A 16,613-nucleotide genomic window follows, 5' to 3' on the forward strand; every position below is an offset into this window, starting at 1 on the left:
ATATCTCCTTTGCCCCTCAAAAAAAGCACATTCACACAAAACTAAGTGTATAATTTCAGAGAACCCATGGATCCCTGAAGCCAGAGCTTCTGGTTCAACTTTGTACATCCAGAGCCTACCATGGTGCTGGAAAGCAGTAAACACTCAAAAACTGCTGAATGAAAAAAAAAAATGGACTGGAAAATCTGATATAGTGATTTTAATCAAGCAATATAAACCAACCTATCTGCAATTTAAGCTGTACATTTTTTTTTAGATGACTAGAAACATGTATCTAGGCAACATGTATCAAAAACTGCCTTAAAAAGGTTTACATCCTTTGATTCAATAATTCCATTTCCAAGAATTTATACTAATAAAAGACTCAGACACATTAAAATACGTATGTGCTAGGATAGCCAAACATGTTATTTCCAATAGGAAAAAAAAGCAAGGAAGGAAGGGAGGAAAAAAGGAAGGAAGGAAAATAATCAGAATATCTTATAATTAGGAAATGGGGAAAATTACAATATTCAGGTTCTACAATATTATATAAACACATTTTTTTAATGTTATAAACAATTTTTTTTTAAATTAACAATATGAAGACAGGCTCATAAGATGTTTTAAAAAGAGTAAAAACTGGGCAGCCCCAGTGGCGCAGCGGTTTGGTGCTGCCTGCAGCCTGGGGTATGATCCTGGAGACCCGGGATCGAGTCCCACATCAGGCTCCCTGCATGGAGCCTGCTTCTCCCTCTGCCTGTGTCTCTGCCTCTCTCTCTGTGCTTATGAATAAATAAATAAAATCTTAAAAAAAAAAAAAGAAAAAAGAAAAAGAAAAAGAGTAAAAACTAATTTATAACTTATTATAAGAATAAGTACTAAACACTATATGTTACATAAATTTTTTGAAATCACATATCTAATAACATGAACCCAATTTTTAAAAACTCTAAATTATGTGGATGAATGTAAAGAAAGAAGGACGGAAGAAAATGTTAGTAGTAATCACAACCAGGTGACTTTTATTTTCTTTACATTTCTCTGTAGTTTCTAAATTTTTTACACTGATCCTACATCACCACATCAAAATCAGAAAAATATATATATACATATACATCCTTTTGGGGAAAAAAAAGGTATCAATCTGGAAGTAGAACAATGTTATCAATGGCTTGGATAAGAATTTCTAAAAAGCCATGCTATTCAACTTTGTAGTTAGCACAAGGTTTAAGGAACTGCAAACATCAAGAATTCAAAATACCCAGACTGAAGATTCAATACCAGATTCAAATTATTTGATCCAGCTAAAACACTTTGGTTGAAACTAGGAGGACAAAATATGGCACAGAGTTCCCAGACTTCCAATTAAACAAGGCAGATTAACCACAAGTATGTGGTCTTTCCCCTCCTGAAACTCCATTAAAATGTCTCTAATAAAGTAATAAAAAGGATGTAGTACACAAGGACAAAAAGACAGTAAGAAAAGGTTTCAACATATTTTTAGAAAATTGAAAATGGAGAAAAGATGGCAAATGACCAACAAAGCAAAGGAAACCAAAACAGAAGGGGGTTGATGTCACAGAACATAAGAGATACTTGAGTCACTCAGGAAGGCATCACACACATCAAAAAGTAGGGGACAAATCTAGGGCTGAACACATCGGGGAACTGTGTAAAAAAAATACGTTTATGCGGGCAGTCCTGGTGGCACAGCGGTTTAGCGCTGCCTACAGCCCGGGGTGTGATCCTGGAGGCCCCAGACCAAGTCCCACATCGGGCTCCCTGCATGGAGCCTACTTCTCCCCCTGCCTGTGTCTCTGTCTCTGTCTCTCTCTCTCTGAATAAATAAATAAATAAATCTTAAAAAAAAAAAAGTTTATGGAAGGCTTGGATGTCCAAGTTCTTCTCTACCCTCCACAAAGCTAGATAAATAACCTCAATTCCCTCCTCCACTAGACCAGAGGCACCTTCTCCTATAGAACTCCACCATAGAAGCTGCAGAATTAGGGGAAGCAGGGAGAGCTGAAAACAGGGAGAGGAGATAAACTTAAGCAAAAAATCTTTAGGCTAAATGAAAGGACCTGCCACTTCCCCAGCCCTTTCCCCACCTTTAGCAATCAGGCCTTTACCACCAGACAGGTATCTGGAGGAAAACATTACATAGTGGTTAAAAGCTCAAACTCTAGGACTGTGCTCCCTAGGTTCAAATCCTTACTGTCACCTTCCATTTGTCAACCCTTGGACAAGTTACTTAACCTATGGGCCCCAACTTCTCACCTGAAAAATAAGGATAATACACCTCATAATGTTGAGGATGAAAAATCATCAAGAATGAGAATCATTGAATTCGAAATATTTAAGACTCTAAGCAGCCCTTGGCATTTCTCTCTACCTGCAGTACTCTCAACTTACCACTTCACTCCAGAGAAGCAGAAGAAATACTTAAGAAATAATTTCATAAAAAAAAGAAATAATTTCATCCCTCTGTTAAGTTGGGATATTAGAGGAAAAGAAAATTCAAAAGAGGATCAACAGAATAAATGGGAGAAATGAATCCTTTAAGAGTTATCAGTTTTTCAACAATATTTTTCATTATACTGCAAGAATTCTCAAATGAAGGGAAATGGGAGTGGATAGTGACCTCCCCCGGTTAGGAACTACTATTCCAGATCATCTAAAAATCATAGTAAACCAGTTATCTAAAGAGCAGCTAGGCACAAACTGCCCAGATGCTACACAATTTATTAAGAGCTTATAATGTCTTAAAAGCTAAAGATGCAAGAGAGTAAGCAAGAATGCCACTATCCCTGCCCTAGAAGAATGAACTAAAGTACCCTGTGGTCTAGTGCAACAGCCTGAGGATAAATCAAATCCTAATTTAACATTTCATAATTGCTAATGACAAATTAAGTTGGAACTAGAGACCCACATTATGTGCTATTAGTATCCATATCAATGACCATTTTTAAAATGTAAACTATGTATCAGAAACTTTGATAAATTATCCACATAAATTACCTTATTTAAATCAAATAACAATTCTATCAAATAGATATTATTTCCCTCATTTCAGATGAGGAAAATGAGATCAAAGAGGTAGAATAATTTGCCCATAACTACACGGGAAGGCAGAGCTGGCAATGGGACACATCAAGTCTCTTGCTGTGCTTTTTTCCACAACAGTAAGGTTCCAAGAGGTACCCTCTAAAATCACAGGATAATGAATTCAGGCCTGGTTCAAAGATACTCCATTTAATTCTGTCCTTCTCTTTTTTATTTTCCCTAAATGTCCTCAATTTAGTATTTTGCCTAGTGGTAGTATATAACATTAGGGGGAAAAAAGTTGTATGTAAAATCTCAAGTAAGAGGCATCCTACATTAGACTATTACTAAGACTATTACTATAAAAAAATAAAATAAAAAATAAATTAAAAAATAAAATAAAAAAATAAAAAATAATAAAAAAATAAAAATAAATAAAAAATAAAAAATAAAAAACTATTACTAGTTCCGGTGATCCCTGGGTGGCTCAGTGGTTTGGCGCCTGCCTTTGGCCCAGGGCACAATCCTGGAGTCCCGGGATTGAGTTCCGCATCGGGCTCCCGGCATGGAGCCTGCTTCTCCCTCTGCCTGTGTCTCTGCCTCTCTCTCTCTCTCTCTCTCTGTGTCTATCATAAATAAATAAATAAATAAATAAATACATACATACATACTATTATTAGTTCCCTAAAAATATATTTAGTGACCTTCATTTCATGAAATACCAATCCATTTAGCCTGACAGAACCTACTAAATTTTTAAAAAGGTGTATGTGTATATCTATGTGCACATGTGTGTATGAATGTGTGTGTGTATATATTTTTTTCTAGTTTAAAAATATTTCCAAAATGTTGCTTTCTTATGCCTTCAGAAGAACCTTAAAAATTAAATACATGAGAGATTAAAAGATTAATAATATAAATATTTCTATAATTCACACAGGGACAGAAGATTATAGTTTCCATGGCATTATCAGTATGCTGTGATATGCCTTGGGCAAATCACTTCATCTCTGGGCCTTACTAAGGGGAAGTCAAATGACACAATATCTAAGGTGCATCCAACCTTTAAAATTCTATGATAGTATAAATAACCAGGAAACCTCATAAAACATTTTTCAAAGCATGACCAACTATGCCTCTGAACAGGGCAAGCAAGGGTCTATAGCAGAAAGAGAAATGTAATCAGCATTTACTTTTTCATCTGGACCACTTAATTTAGCAGCTCCCTTAGCAGCATATCTGCGTTGGAGGTATAGAGCTAACAAGACTCCGAAGAACCGCCAACTCTTGGGGAATAACACCTGGCCAGCTCTTGTTCTTTTCATCTAATGTTGCTCAGTCAGAAAGTAAAATAAACCCCACTTTTATAGTCTATGAAAACTCTTTCCCTCTATCTAAACAATCTTTCCATTTCAGCCTCAAGTAACTAATAAAAAAAAAGGTGAAGACAGCTGAATGATTACTCTTCTTTAGTAAACAGGGCAAGGATTTCAAAAAGTGATGAAATCTGTCCATAGTAGGACTCAGAGTTTTTGCCTATTCGCTCTCTCTGGTTCCTCTTTAGTAAACTAGAAATGTGTACCAAACATGAAAAAGGAGAAAGTTATGTGAATAAACATAGGACTGAGGTTCTCAAAGATCCCACACACTAGTCTAAGCTTTCCTCTTACTTGCAATTAAATATTTAGGTTACCTGATTAAATTAAAACACAAGCCTCAGGGCATGTTTATAATAATTTATAAAGTTACAGCCCAGGCCACTGTGGTTTAAAGTCACAACTTAATTTTATAATTAAGCCTCAAAGAATATAGTGGTGAAGCAGAGCAGGGGAGAAGAATGCAAAAATATATACTGATTTTCCATAATAGTAACAAAAAATACTATAAAAACAAGAATAAAATTTAACCAAGCAAAATTAAGCATTATCTTTAATATATTATTTTAAAATATCTCAATTCAGGGTGTCTGGTTGGCTCAGTGGGTTATGTACATGTCTGCCTTTGGCTCAGGTCATGGTCCTGAGGTCTTAGGATCAAGTCTCATGTCCGGCTCTCTGCTCAGTAGAAAGTCTGCTTCTCCCTCTCCCTCAGGCCCTATCCCCGCTCATGCTCTCTCTCTGGATGGCATGTTCTCTCTCAAATAAATAAATAAAATCTTTAAAAATAAATAAATAAAATATCTCAATTCACATCCTCCTTTCAAAAGTACAAAAATACCAGAAGTCAGTTACTATTCATTTTACGCTTATAGACAATGAAGTCAAAATCAGAGTAAAGAACTTCAGTAAAATCAATACAGTAAAAGAAACAGGATTAAAATTCAAAGCTCCTGATTACAAGATCCAAGTTCTATTCAAAAATCAAGATGCCTAATCAAAGATCCTGTAAAAATTCAATTACTCAGGCTTCTGCTCACTGAGTTAAAAATGTCTATGCAGGAAATACACTCTCTGGCAAACTTTACAGAGGAAAATTAAAAGTTTAAACACAGTTACAGGGCCTGATAGAATACATACCAACATAATAAATTGATCAGGATTTTTTCCAATTTTAACAAGTCTTTGACTTAAAAAATTTTAAAACCACACTATCTTATAGGAATTGAGAGAGTAAATTAATGCACACTGATTAATACATTCCAAGCCAGTGGTACAAGTGTGGATCTGAGGCTTTACACAAAATGTTTAAGTATCTATCCATATACTATCTATCCACCTGCATCTCCAGAATTTATGAATCTATGAAGGTCTTCCCCAACCACATATATCCAATCACAGAAGGTTTACTAGAAATGACTTTTCAGAAAGAAATAGGTTAGGGGAAGTAGAGTTTTATTAACAATTATTTATTTTATTATTTCGCAAATATTCAAAATAATTCTTCATTACTAACATACTTTTCTAAATACAATTCACTTAAGTTGTAGATTAAAACATTTTTTTTTTTTTTAAATCTAGAGCCATGATTCTCTAGGACCAATCAGCAATGTCTGAAGATAGTTTTGGTTTTAACAACTGGAGGGTGCTACTGGCATCTACTGGGTGGAGGCCAAAAACTCTGCTAAAGGGATCCCTGGGTGGCACAGCGGTTTGGCACCTGCCTTTGGCCCAGGGCGCGATCCTGGAGACCCGGGATCGAATCCCACATCGGGCTCCCGGTGCATGGAGCCTGCTTCTCCCTCTGCCTGTGTCTCTGTGCCTCTCTCTCTCTCTGTGACTATCATAAATAAATAAAAATTAAAAAAAAAAAAAACTCTAAATATCCTACAATGTACAGCATGGCCTCCCACAAAGAAGAATCATATGGTCCCAATGTTGATAGTGCCAAGCTTGAGAAACCCTGATCTACAATCTAACTTGTATTATATGGACTATTAAGGTTTACTTACCTTTGAATTTAATATCCAGGCCACTAAATTCCAATTCAACTCCTTGAAGTGCTTCTCCCAGAGTTTCATGGTAATGACTGATACTTTTTTTTGACCCCACACAGAATGGAAGTGAAAAGTACTTATATGTTTCTTGGCGATTATGGTAGGGCCCAACAGTATTCATCCACAAGACAACTTCTTCTTTATCTTGATACTGAGACAGAAAAGCAAATCATAATATGTTTTTTAAAAAACTTACTTCAAATTAAGGAAATATTTGTTATTTGTGCTAAACAATAGTGTATTGTCTGAGAAACTATAAAATAAAATACTGGAAATCTATTTTAATCCGATGATCAATGTCCACATCTTAAAAAAGACACTTGGTGATTTTTATGCTTAGAGGCAATGAAGTCAAAATTAGAAATCAAGACCCCGAGATCAAGAGTCAGACACATAACAGGCACCCCAACACTTGGTGAATTTTAAAATTGTATCTTCTGATTGTGGTCTCAAACAGATCCACCTTTTCTTAAGCCTAATTTACCAAAGGTATTGTTTAAACAAAGTCCAATAGCACATCAAATAATGATGAACCCAAACCAACATTATTCACCATGCTAATATGGAAATGGAAGGAGGAAAGAAAATCAATAGCTTATCTAGAACCTCATGGTAATCATTAGAAACTAAAAAATCTAGTGTTGCAGCAAGGGCAAATAAAAGTTCATCTCCTGTCTAATCTTTTTCCATGGCCATTGGTCAAAGGACTAGACAGGAGAGAAATGACTAAACAAGAGAAAGCCATACTACGAAATCTTCACAGTCCATTCAAGCCACCATTCTATCTTCCCCCCCCTTTTATTAGCCTGAAAGACATACACTGTATACATATTTCTTTGAAAAAATAACTGGCTCTCCCCTTCAGTAAATACTGTATGTAGCTAAATCTGGAGTGTGGTCCAATGACTTTGGTTAGATGACTTCACCTTTCCAGCATGCCAAAGATTACTAAGATCTCAAGTTTAAAATTCCAATGATTCTATGAAAAGTAATTACCCAAATAATTTTAAAACTAGTAATCCTAATTAGCAACATAAATTGAAGAGACCATTGGATACAATTTAAGTCAACTACTAATGCAGAAGTTAAATCACTGAACAATTATTTACGGAGTGCCTGCCATATGCCAATAATTATGTTTGTAACTGAGGATACAAACATGTTCCCTTCCCTATTGGAGCTCAGAGCCTAAAGGGAAAGATGGATACTGAACTAACAATTATATATAATAAAGTAAGGTGCTATGGAGCATATAACAAAGGAAGCTATCCAACTAACCAAAACTACCAAATTCCTACCTTCAGTCCTCCATCTAAAACTAATATACAAACATTTATCAAAATCCAACCTCTCTGGACAGCCCAGGTGGCTCAGTGGTTTAGTGCCGCCTTCCGCCCGGGGCGTGATCCCGAAGACACAGGATCGAGTCCCACGTCAGGCTTCCTGCATGGAGCCTACTTCTCCCTCTGCCTGTGTCTCTGCCTCTCTCTCTCTCTCTGTCTCTCTCTGTCTCTCAAGAATAAATAAAATCTTTAAAAAAAAAAAAATCCAACCTCTCCAAAAACATTACTCATCCCACCCAAATCTAGCCTTTCATCTTTGTTTTTCTAATGGTACCACCATTCTCTCAGGAGACTCAAACCCCAAGTCCCTCTGTATTCCCAAAAACTTTGACTTGTCTACCTCTACCCAAAGCATCTACCTCTTCCTATTGATTCACACCACTGGCACCCTAAGAGCATTACCTCATCTTCAAATAAGATAAATGTCTCACTGCTCAAATAAGACATCACCCAGGTCATTAAGAAAATAACAATCTTACTTTTTGAATATATGAGACAAATACCAAGCACAACTTAGGTGTTAAGGATATACAGGTGACCCTTGAACAATGCAGGGTTAGGGTTACCAACCCCCCTGCAGTCAAAAATCAATATGTAACTTTTGACTCTCCAAAAACTTTACTAATAGCCTACTGTTGACCAGAAGCCTTATCGGCAACATAAACAGTTGATTAACATATTTTGTATGTTATATATATTATATGCTATATTCTTACAATAAAGTAAGTTAGAGAAAATGTTAAGAAAATGTTAAGGAAAATACATTTTATCATACTGTATTGTACTTATGGGGAAAAAAATTCTGCTTGTAAGTGGACCTATGCAGTTCAAACTCATGTTGTTCAAGGGTCAATGCACAGATAATTAAAATGCTGTCTTTTCCCTTAAGAAGTTCACAATCCATAATGGAGCCAGACAAGTAAATGATTAATGATGAAAAAATAAGTGTTAAAATTAAGGTAATAAAGAGCTATTGTAGCAACAGTAAAGGAATGATTAGTTCTGCCTTGGCAGAGAAGAGTCAGAATGAATAACAATATAGGAAATCATAAGCTGTTTCAAGTGAATTCAGAAAAACAGTTGATAATCTTCATGTATGAAGGAATTAATCAAAGGTCTGAATATATCATACATCTCTATTCAGCTGACAGAAAGCTATATATGCCACCACTCTTCCATTCAATGTTCATGGTCACATAGCACTAATTAATCAAGGTACCCCTTTCTGCTAAATATAGAGATGGATATACCATAGGAATTCTCAAAGCAGTGAGCTAAACCAATCAAGTATCAACTGACAAACGTTGGTATTAGAAATGAAACCTGCCTGTTAGGCAGAAAACTCTCTGTACACAAAAAGTCATTAATAAATATGATGGGAAAACACCGGAAAATGCTGACATGTAAAGTTCATTAGGAACTTACTAAAAAAGAAAAAGTTTGAGGTATGTGTACTGGCTAATATGTGCACTGATTGCAATAGTAGCCTTTGAGAGAAAAAAGGGGAGGTAACAAAATACATCCACTTAAGATGAGAATGCTGAACAAGAGGATCTATCAATGAGGACCTTGTCATTAATCGTGCTAAGTCTGCAGCAATGTTTAAATGTTACTTGTAAAAATAAGCACAAAAACACTTTCTATAAATTCCAATACTCATAATTACTTTAAAAATAGACAAAAACTTGAACATAAATACTTGTTAAAATAGGGCATTCATTTATTTCATACAAACAAACAAGGCTAAAATAACCGAAGGGTCACAGTTTACATTAAACTACACATTCTGAAGTCACTTATTTTAACCATTCATGAAACCTGAACAGAGCAATCGATTTGTGATGATACGATGGAAAGTGCAGTCACAAAACCTACACCATTCTGTAGCCCCAGAGTCCTGGAAAGAGGACTGAAATAATAATCAGAAATATGCATAGGTAATATATACACACCTTCATACATATAACTACACATACACATATGGAGGGTGTAATTAGGGTGAATATTAAGGTAAAAATGCTTCTTTTCTTTTACATCACTCCCTTATGCAAACCATGGTCAATATAATGAACCTAAAATGTTACTTTTCATTGCAGTTCTTGATTATCCCTTAGAGTAAGTGCTCCCAAGAGTTCTTTTTCAAGAGAGAAAATGTGTCTTAAAAATGTCTTGAAATTGGGGATCCCTGGGTGGCTCAGCAGGTTTGGCGTCTGCCTTTGGTCCAGGGCGTGATCCTGGAGTCCCGGGATCGAGTCCCGCATCAGGCTCCCGGCATGGGCCTGCTTCTCCCTCCTCCTGTGTCTCTGCCTCTCTCTCTATGTCTATCATAAATAAATAAATCTTAAAAAAAAAAAATGTCTTGAAATTAGGGCAGCCTTGGTGGCCCAGCGGTTTAGCGCCGCCTTCCACCCAGGGCGTAATCCTAGAGACCCAGGATTGAGTCCCACGACAGGCATGGAGCCTGTTTCTCCCTCTGCCTGTGTCTCTGCCTCTCTCTCTCTCTCTCTCTGTGTCCCTTGTGAATAAATAAGATCTTTAAAAAAAATGTTTTGAAATTAGAAAATATCAAAAGAAAGACTTCACACAACTTTTTAAAGAGAAAAAAACCTTTCCTTTTCCTAAAGCTGCAGAGAAAGTCTCTGACCTCCACCAGTCTGCTGGAAGAGGGCAACAGGTAAGGCTCCTCTCTCTACCTGTGGCTAAAAAGCTATACATCACGTTCAAAACATTCCATGAAGTCCTAGCAAGCTCTTTTTAAATCCTTTCCTTGGAGGGACAGCTGGGTGACTCAGTGGTTGAGCATCTGGTCTTTGGCTCAGGGCGTGGTCCCGGGGTCCTGGGATCAAGTCCCATATCAGGCTCCCTGCATGGAGCAGGGTTCTCCCTCTGCCTAAGTTTCTGCTTCTGTGTGTCTCTCATAAATATATAAATAAATAAAAACTTTATAAAATAAATAAATAAACCCTTTCCTTGGAAAAACTCTTGAGTTGGCCAATGACACTGAGAAAGACGAAGTTTTATAACCTACCTGTAGAGTATAACCAGAAGAAGGGGAGGAAAAAAGTAAAGGAAGCACATCAGTGGATCAGGGGATCCCTGAGCATGGCTGTAGCTCCTTCCATGAAGTTTTTCTGCAAAGTAGCCAAATGAAAGGAGGTAAAGACCTCACCATTCTACTCATTTTCCAGTTCTCAGAAGAGTTTCACTGTTACCCTGAATTTCTGGGCTGTCCACTCCAGTCAAAATGGCCTTATAGTACCTTCCCTTCCTTTCCTTTTCCACCTTGTTTCTCATAGCATCCCTCAAATCTATAATGCCCTCCTCACCACTTAGCTAATCCTTTAAAGCTACTCAAATCCTCCTTTCTCAAACCCTCCAGTCCTCAGGCAAAGCCATAACAGACCAACCCCTAACATGATCTCACCATCTTTTCCAACAGTATTATTAGCTAACAATAAGCACACACTACGTGCTAGGCATAGTTCTATGGACTTTGCATGAATATTTAATCCTTTCAAAATTTTATTAGATAGGTCTTATTATTTCCCCATTTTACACATTAAAATAAACAAACTAAAGAACAGAGATGTTAAATAACTTGTCCAAGATCATACAACTAATTAGTATCAAGCTTACAAACTCAGGACTAAACTTTTGCTAATGGCTAGTTGGCTTCATTAAAGAGCAAAAATTGAATGAAAATATGAAAAAAGGACAGTTGTACAAAGCAACTGACAACAGTACTGGATACCGAACAACTTTTCCATCTGAACCTTTAATCTACCCTAAAGAAAAATCCTTCCTAAGAAGCTGCTTGTGTTCTAATTTCTAAAAGCATGACCTTTATTCTCAGGATGTCACCAATGTTAGGCCTCTCTTACTTAAATACTGTTTATGTGCTGAGAAAAGGGAGACACAGAAATTTCCCTCCTTGATAGAGATCATGAATTGCTTTTTCTCAGGAAGAATACTTTAGGAGATAGTGTTACTGTTGTACTCATGTAAAATCTGAATAAAGAAATGAGAATTTATATTCACAGGCAAAGGACCAAGGGCTCAGAATAAGCATCCAAATGCTACCACCTTCATGTGATGAGGTAAAAGACACATGTTTGTTTTAAAATACATATCTGAGAGAGTAAAATCTAGTCCTGAAAGTGTTTCAGAAATCATTTCAATCTTTTATTTAAAACAACACAATTTTAATACAAATTACAAAATAAAGAAGTATATTTTTGGATAGTCTATTGAGATAACCATGCTCTCTTTCCCCCTCTCTCCCTCTCTCAAAATAGCCTTGTACCTAAATAAACTTTTGGTCTACCATAGAGTACAGCTGAAAATAGGACAACGAATTATAGCATTTCCTAAAACTGATCTATATTAAAGTACTCACAAATTCACCTGTAGTAAACAGTTTATTCTCTTTATAAATCTTCAAGTAAGTTTTAAGAGTTCCTATACTCCCAACAGAGACAAAGACAAAAGCTGCTATTTGCCAAAGGAAAGCAAACAAACTATTCCTGAAATCACTCAATGGTATAACTGTCTATAGTAGAGACTGAGTGCAGGCTACTCCAGGCACAGATCAGGTCCTTCTGACATTACCTAGTAGAGGTACAATGGGCCACAAAGAAATGGGATTTAGCCTAATTAGGGCCCTAAATCACAATAGGCATCCCAAAGACTCTGTATCTTAAGTGAACAATGGTCTGGATTTGTTTACTGTGCTTTAAGCAATAGGGTTTCACGCTTCTAACACTGCATATTCTTGTCCCTAGTAGCTCCCTAATTACTCAAGTCACTCAACAAGCACTGATTAAATACCACTGTGCTAAGCACCGAACGTAGGCATGTAAGAGACAAAAAAAATTGACTTTGTGATCCTGAGGAAACAGAACCCATAAAACTTCAAGGCTACAGTACAAACCAGAAAATGCGTTAAGATTCTGGTGCCCTTCATTATTGGTTTTTGGTGCTGACATCTTTACATAGTATTACTATGGAAACTATACCTACAAGACAGTAGGGGAAAAAAAGGACTAGAGAGTCACTAGGCCTCTTCAGGCTATTAGGAAAATGAATGTGTTGGATTAAATGATCTCAAGTCTTCCCAGTTCTAAAATTCTGATTCTCAATTTGAAATCTTTCTAACAGAGTCCTTTGGAATCTTGGGAGACATGGCAATCTAACTATAGATGTTTCCAAGTTCTCTGAGTTTCAGAAAACCAAATAAGCATAAACCACACCTTCTATACCTTTCACTCACCCTAAAAAAGTCATTTTTATGACTCTTAATCACATATTAAGGTCTTGTCTTTTCATGAAAGTGTTCATTATTTTTTTATTCCAAACGGTACATCCTCCAATCTATGTATGATTTAACTTTAGAAAAGTGGAAGGATACATCTTTATATATGCTAGATGTGTATATACTCCAGAAGTCAACAGCATGTTTCCTTCTCATTATCCTTATGAAAATATTAAAAGTTCTGCATAAATAAGTGCATACAAAATACCATGTCAAATGGTCAGCTGAATCCTAATTCAGTAGGTAAAATAAGAGAAATAAGGGGCTTTGTGAAACTAGATGAACTAGTTATCCCTTTTTAAGACCAGGTACACAATTTGTGGGACCCAGTGCAAAATAAAAATGCAGGTCTCCTTGTTCAAATTTTATTAAGGGGTGCCTGGTGGTTCAGTCAATGGAGTATGCAACTTGATCTCAGGGTCCTAAGACTGAGCCTCACAATGGATGTAGAGATTACTTTAAAAAAAAAAAAAAAATATATATATATATATATATATATATATATATATAGAAAATTTCTAGCTGGTGACAGCAGAGCAACAAAGCAAGCATAGTATCCACATGCCTGCTCATATTATGTGACTGCACAGGTCCCTAGTAGTCACCTTAATAGTGTGACTGCACTATTAAGTGGGCCCTATCCGTCTTTACTGCTAACCCAAACATCTCTGTAGCAACCCATTATGGAGTTAAGGCTTACCCAAAAATTTCTTTAAGCACTTAAAAATAATATCAATACAAAATACTATTAATAATATCAATACAAAATAATATCAATACAATTTAATACCAAGTATTTTACTGTCCTATTTTTAGGATAAAGGGCTGCATTAATTCAGACTGAGCTCAAATCCCACCTGCATTCCCACTGGCCATGTGGCCTTAGACAAATAACCCCTCTAGCATTGGTTTCCCCATGTATAAAAAGGGTATAATATTATTTCCCTCACAAGGTTATTTACATCTAAAACAAGAGTTAATATATATGTAAAGTTTTTGAACAGTGTCTAGCACACGCGGCCAACAAAAAGTCCTATTAGTTATTATTTCTAGCTGGAAACTGCCTTCACAGAAAGTTAATCTAAAGGGCAAACTAACTTCTGAAAATTGCTCTTTAATTAATAATTCAATCCCACAAGTTTTTATTGCACACCTACTCAACAACCTTTCCTTGGCAATTTTTCTCCTTCTTCAATCTCATTCTCTCTTCACTAGCTACTTCTGCCCTCTTGATGGGAAAAAAATTCACTTGACGATAACTTTTCAACACCTTTATCTGGCTAAGGTGAATGCCCAGTTTTCAAGAAATATTTTCAAGAAACTTGGGAAAAGTAAAAATTCTGACTAATAGCCAAAAAATAAAAGACATTTACTTAAATTTTATATTTATAGCTTAATGTTATTCTTCCTAGAACCTTTTTTGCGTTTTAGATAATGTATATTAATAACAGGTAACCATGTGAGACCAGTTCATGAATAAAGTGAAGTGGATTCTAATCTCTGTGCCCAGCAATTATCTTACACGTACTATACACTCTCAAAAAGCTTTTCTCATGTATTTTAAATTCAATTACTGGTATAAAAACCTGAAATGTTCCCAGCAATCAAATTGCAGTGAAATCTATATTTACATTTTAAATCTATAAATTAAACTCAGGCCTTTTTATATACCTCCAATTTGTGAAATAGTAATTAATAGTTTTCCCTATTCGTAGCAGTTTATATAAAGCACAAGATCAAAAAGGAGAACACTAATCTTAAATTTGTATGCCTGTATAGTGGAGTTTTAGGTAAGAGAAAGTTGTGATGAGCTTTATTTGGTAACTTTCCTGAAGTGTTCAAAAAACTGCAAAAAATACTAGTGACAGTACAATTGACTAAAGGGATTCCCACTGCAAATGAACAGTTCTTACAGTCTGAGATTTTACCTGACAGAGAAAACAATACGAAACCTTTTTTTAATTAAACTGTTTCCACTGTGAACAAAATCATCTTAAGGTGAAGTCACAAATATAGCATAAAAACACATCACTGATTTCAGATTCGTGTCTCAAAAAGAAGTTTTTGGCTGTGACCAAAGGTAAAATAGTCAAAAGCTGAGAGCGTTCATTAGCTAAACTAAAAGCCCAGCCAACCCAAGGAACTAGAGAAAAGAGGTCTGATTAGTTACGAATTAAATCTAAAGTAGGGTCCACTGCGTAAATGAGGATGATCACTTCACTTCCTCACTTATCAGGAATGACACAAGACTCCCCCGAATTTTTCAGATCTAGTACATACACCATCTCTCACGCAAAATCATGTGGTTAATGAGTTACAGTATTAACACACACACACACACACACACAAACTACTCGATAAGCAACATCTCAATTTACAAGACTTCCCTGCCTGGCTCACTCACACCACTCCGAAAACCATGGGTTACAGCCCCAAGTGAAAGTCACCTGAAGAGTCGTTAACATCCACACTTTGATGTGAAAATGCCAATTAAATAAGCAGCCAATCAATTTTAAGCCCAACGCAAACTGAACTGTTCCTGGCCTACAGGAAGACTGGGAAGCTCGGGGCCCCTGCGGCCAGAAGCCGCCGGGAGCCCCCGCGATGGGAGCCCCCGCGATGGGAGCCTCACTCAGGGGCTACAGAGGGTGTGCACGAAGTTACAAGGAAGGCCCAGGGCCCGGTGCGTGCGTGGACACGTGTAACCCGCTCTTCACCCCAGTCCGTCAGGGCTGCTCCCACGCCAGGGTTTTGATCCGGTTTGGGCAGGAGGAAAAATAAAGGCCGGTGAGGACCCAGAAGTGGCGGGTATTTCCTGGTCAGTGCGCGACGGGTAATCGCGGTGCATCCACCTTCCGCTGTGTCGTAGCCCCCGCTCCCTTCGCGGGCGCCGGCCCCTCGCCCCGCTCCCCCTCGGGCCGCCTCGCCCCCGGAGCGCGGCGCCATTTCGGCGCGGGTCGGGCCGGGAGGCCCAGGCGCTCGGGAGCGGCGTCCGGCCCGGGCAGCGCACACAGACGCCTCCTCCCAGCTCCCGGGGTTCCTGCTCCGCCAGGCCCAACCGGAAGGCGCTCTCGGCGGCCGCGGGGACCCTGCAGGCCGCGCCGAGCCGCACCGGGCGGCGGGCCGGGCTGCGGGCCGGGGGCTGCCGCGCCGGCCGGGGACGCCTCTCACCGTGTGCTCGTGCTCGTCCGCCCGGGCCCGGGGCAGCACCAGCAGCAACAGCGCGGCGGCCGCCGCCACGCCGGGAGCGCCCGGCAGCGGCCTCATCCTCCGCGCTCCCACCGGCCCGGCGCCGGCCCACCGACTCCTCCTCCGCCGCCGCCGCCGCCGCCGCCGCGGCCGATTCGCATCCACGGGGCGCGGACAGACGCACGGGGCCCGGGCCCAGCCGCTGGCTCGTCCGCGCCGCCGCCGTCACCGCCCGCTCCCAAGCCTCCCCCGCCCCCCGGCGCCTCAGCCTCTTCCTCTGACTCAGCCACGTCATCCGGCCACCCCGGCACAC

The 16,613-nt window shown here is 38.4% G+C and overlaps 1 protein-coding gene across 1 annotated transcript in view; it reads right to left on the reverse strand.

Moving 5' to 3' along the window:
• Positions 1 to 16,437, reverse strand: part of TM9SF3 (transmembrane 9 superfamily member 3) — a 67,840-nt gene extending 51,403 nt beyond the window's left edge. Inside the window, exons 1-2 of the mRNA XM_038578389.1 lie at positions 16,283 to 16,437; positions 6,413 to 6,608 (exon numbers count right to left, since the gene is read on the reverse strand). Of these exons, the coding sequence (XP_038434317.1) occupies positions 6,413 to 6,608; positions 16,283 to 16,378 (292 nt within the window). The 5' untranslated portion in view covers positions 16,379 to 16,437. The remainder of the gene's footprint in view (positions 1 to 6,412; positions 6,609 to 16,282) is intronic.
• Between the last annotated feature and the right edge of the window lie 176 nt (positions 16,438 to 16,613).

The sequence above is a fragment of the Canis lupus genome, chromosome 28, assembly GCF_011100685.1.
Source record: "Canis lupus familiaris isolate Mischka breed German Shepherd chromosome 28, alternate assembly UU_Cfam_GSD_1.0, whole genome shotgun sequence".
NCBI classification, from domain to species: Eukaryota; Metazoa; Chordata; class Mammalia; order Carnivora; family Canidae; genus Canis; species Canis lupus.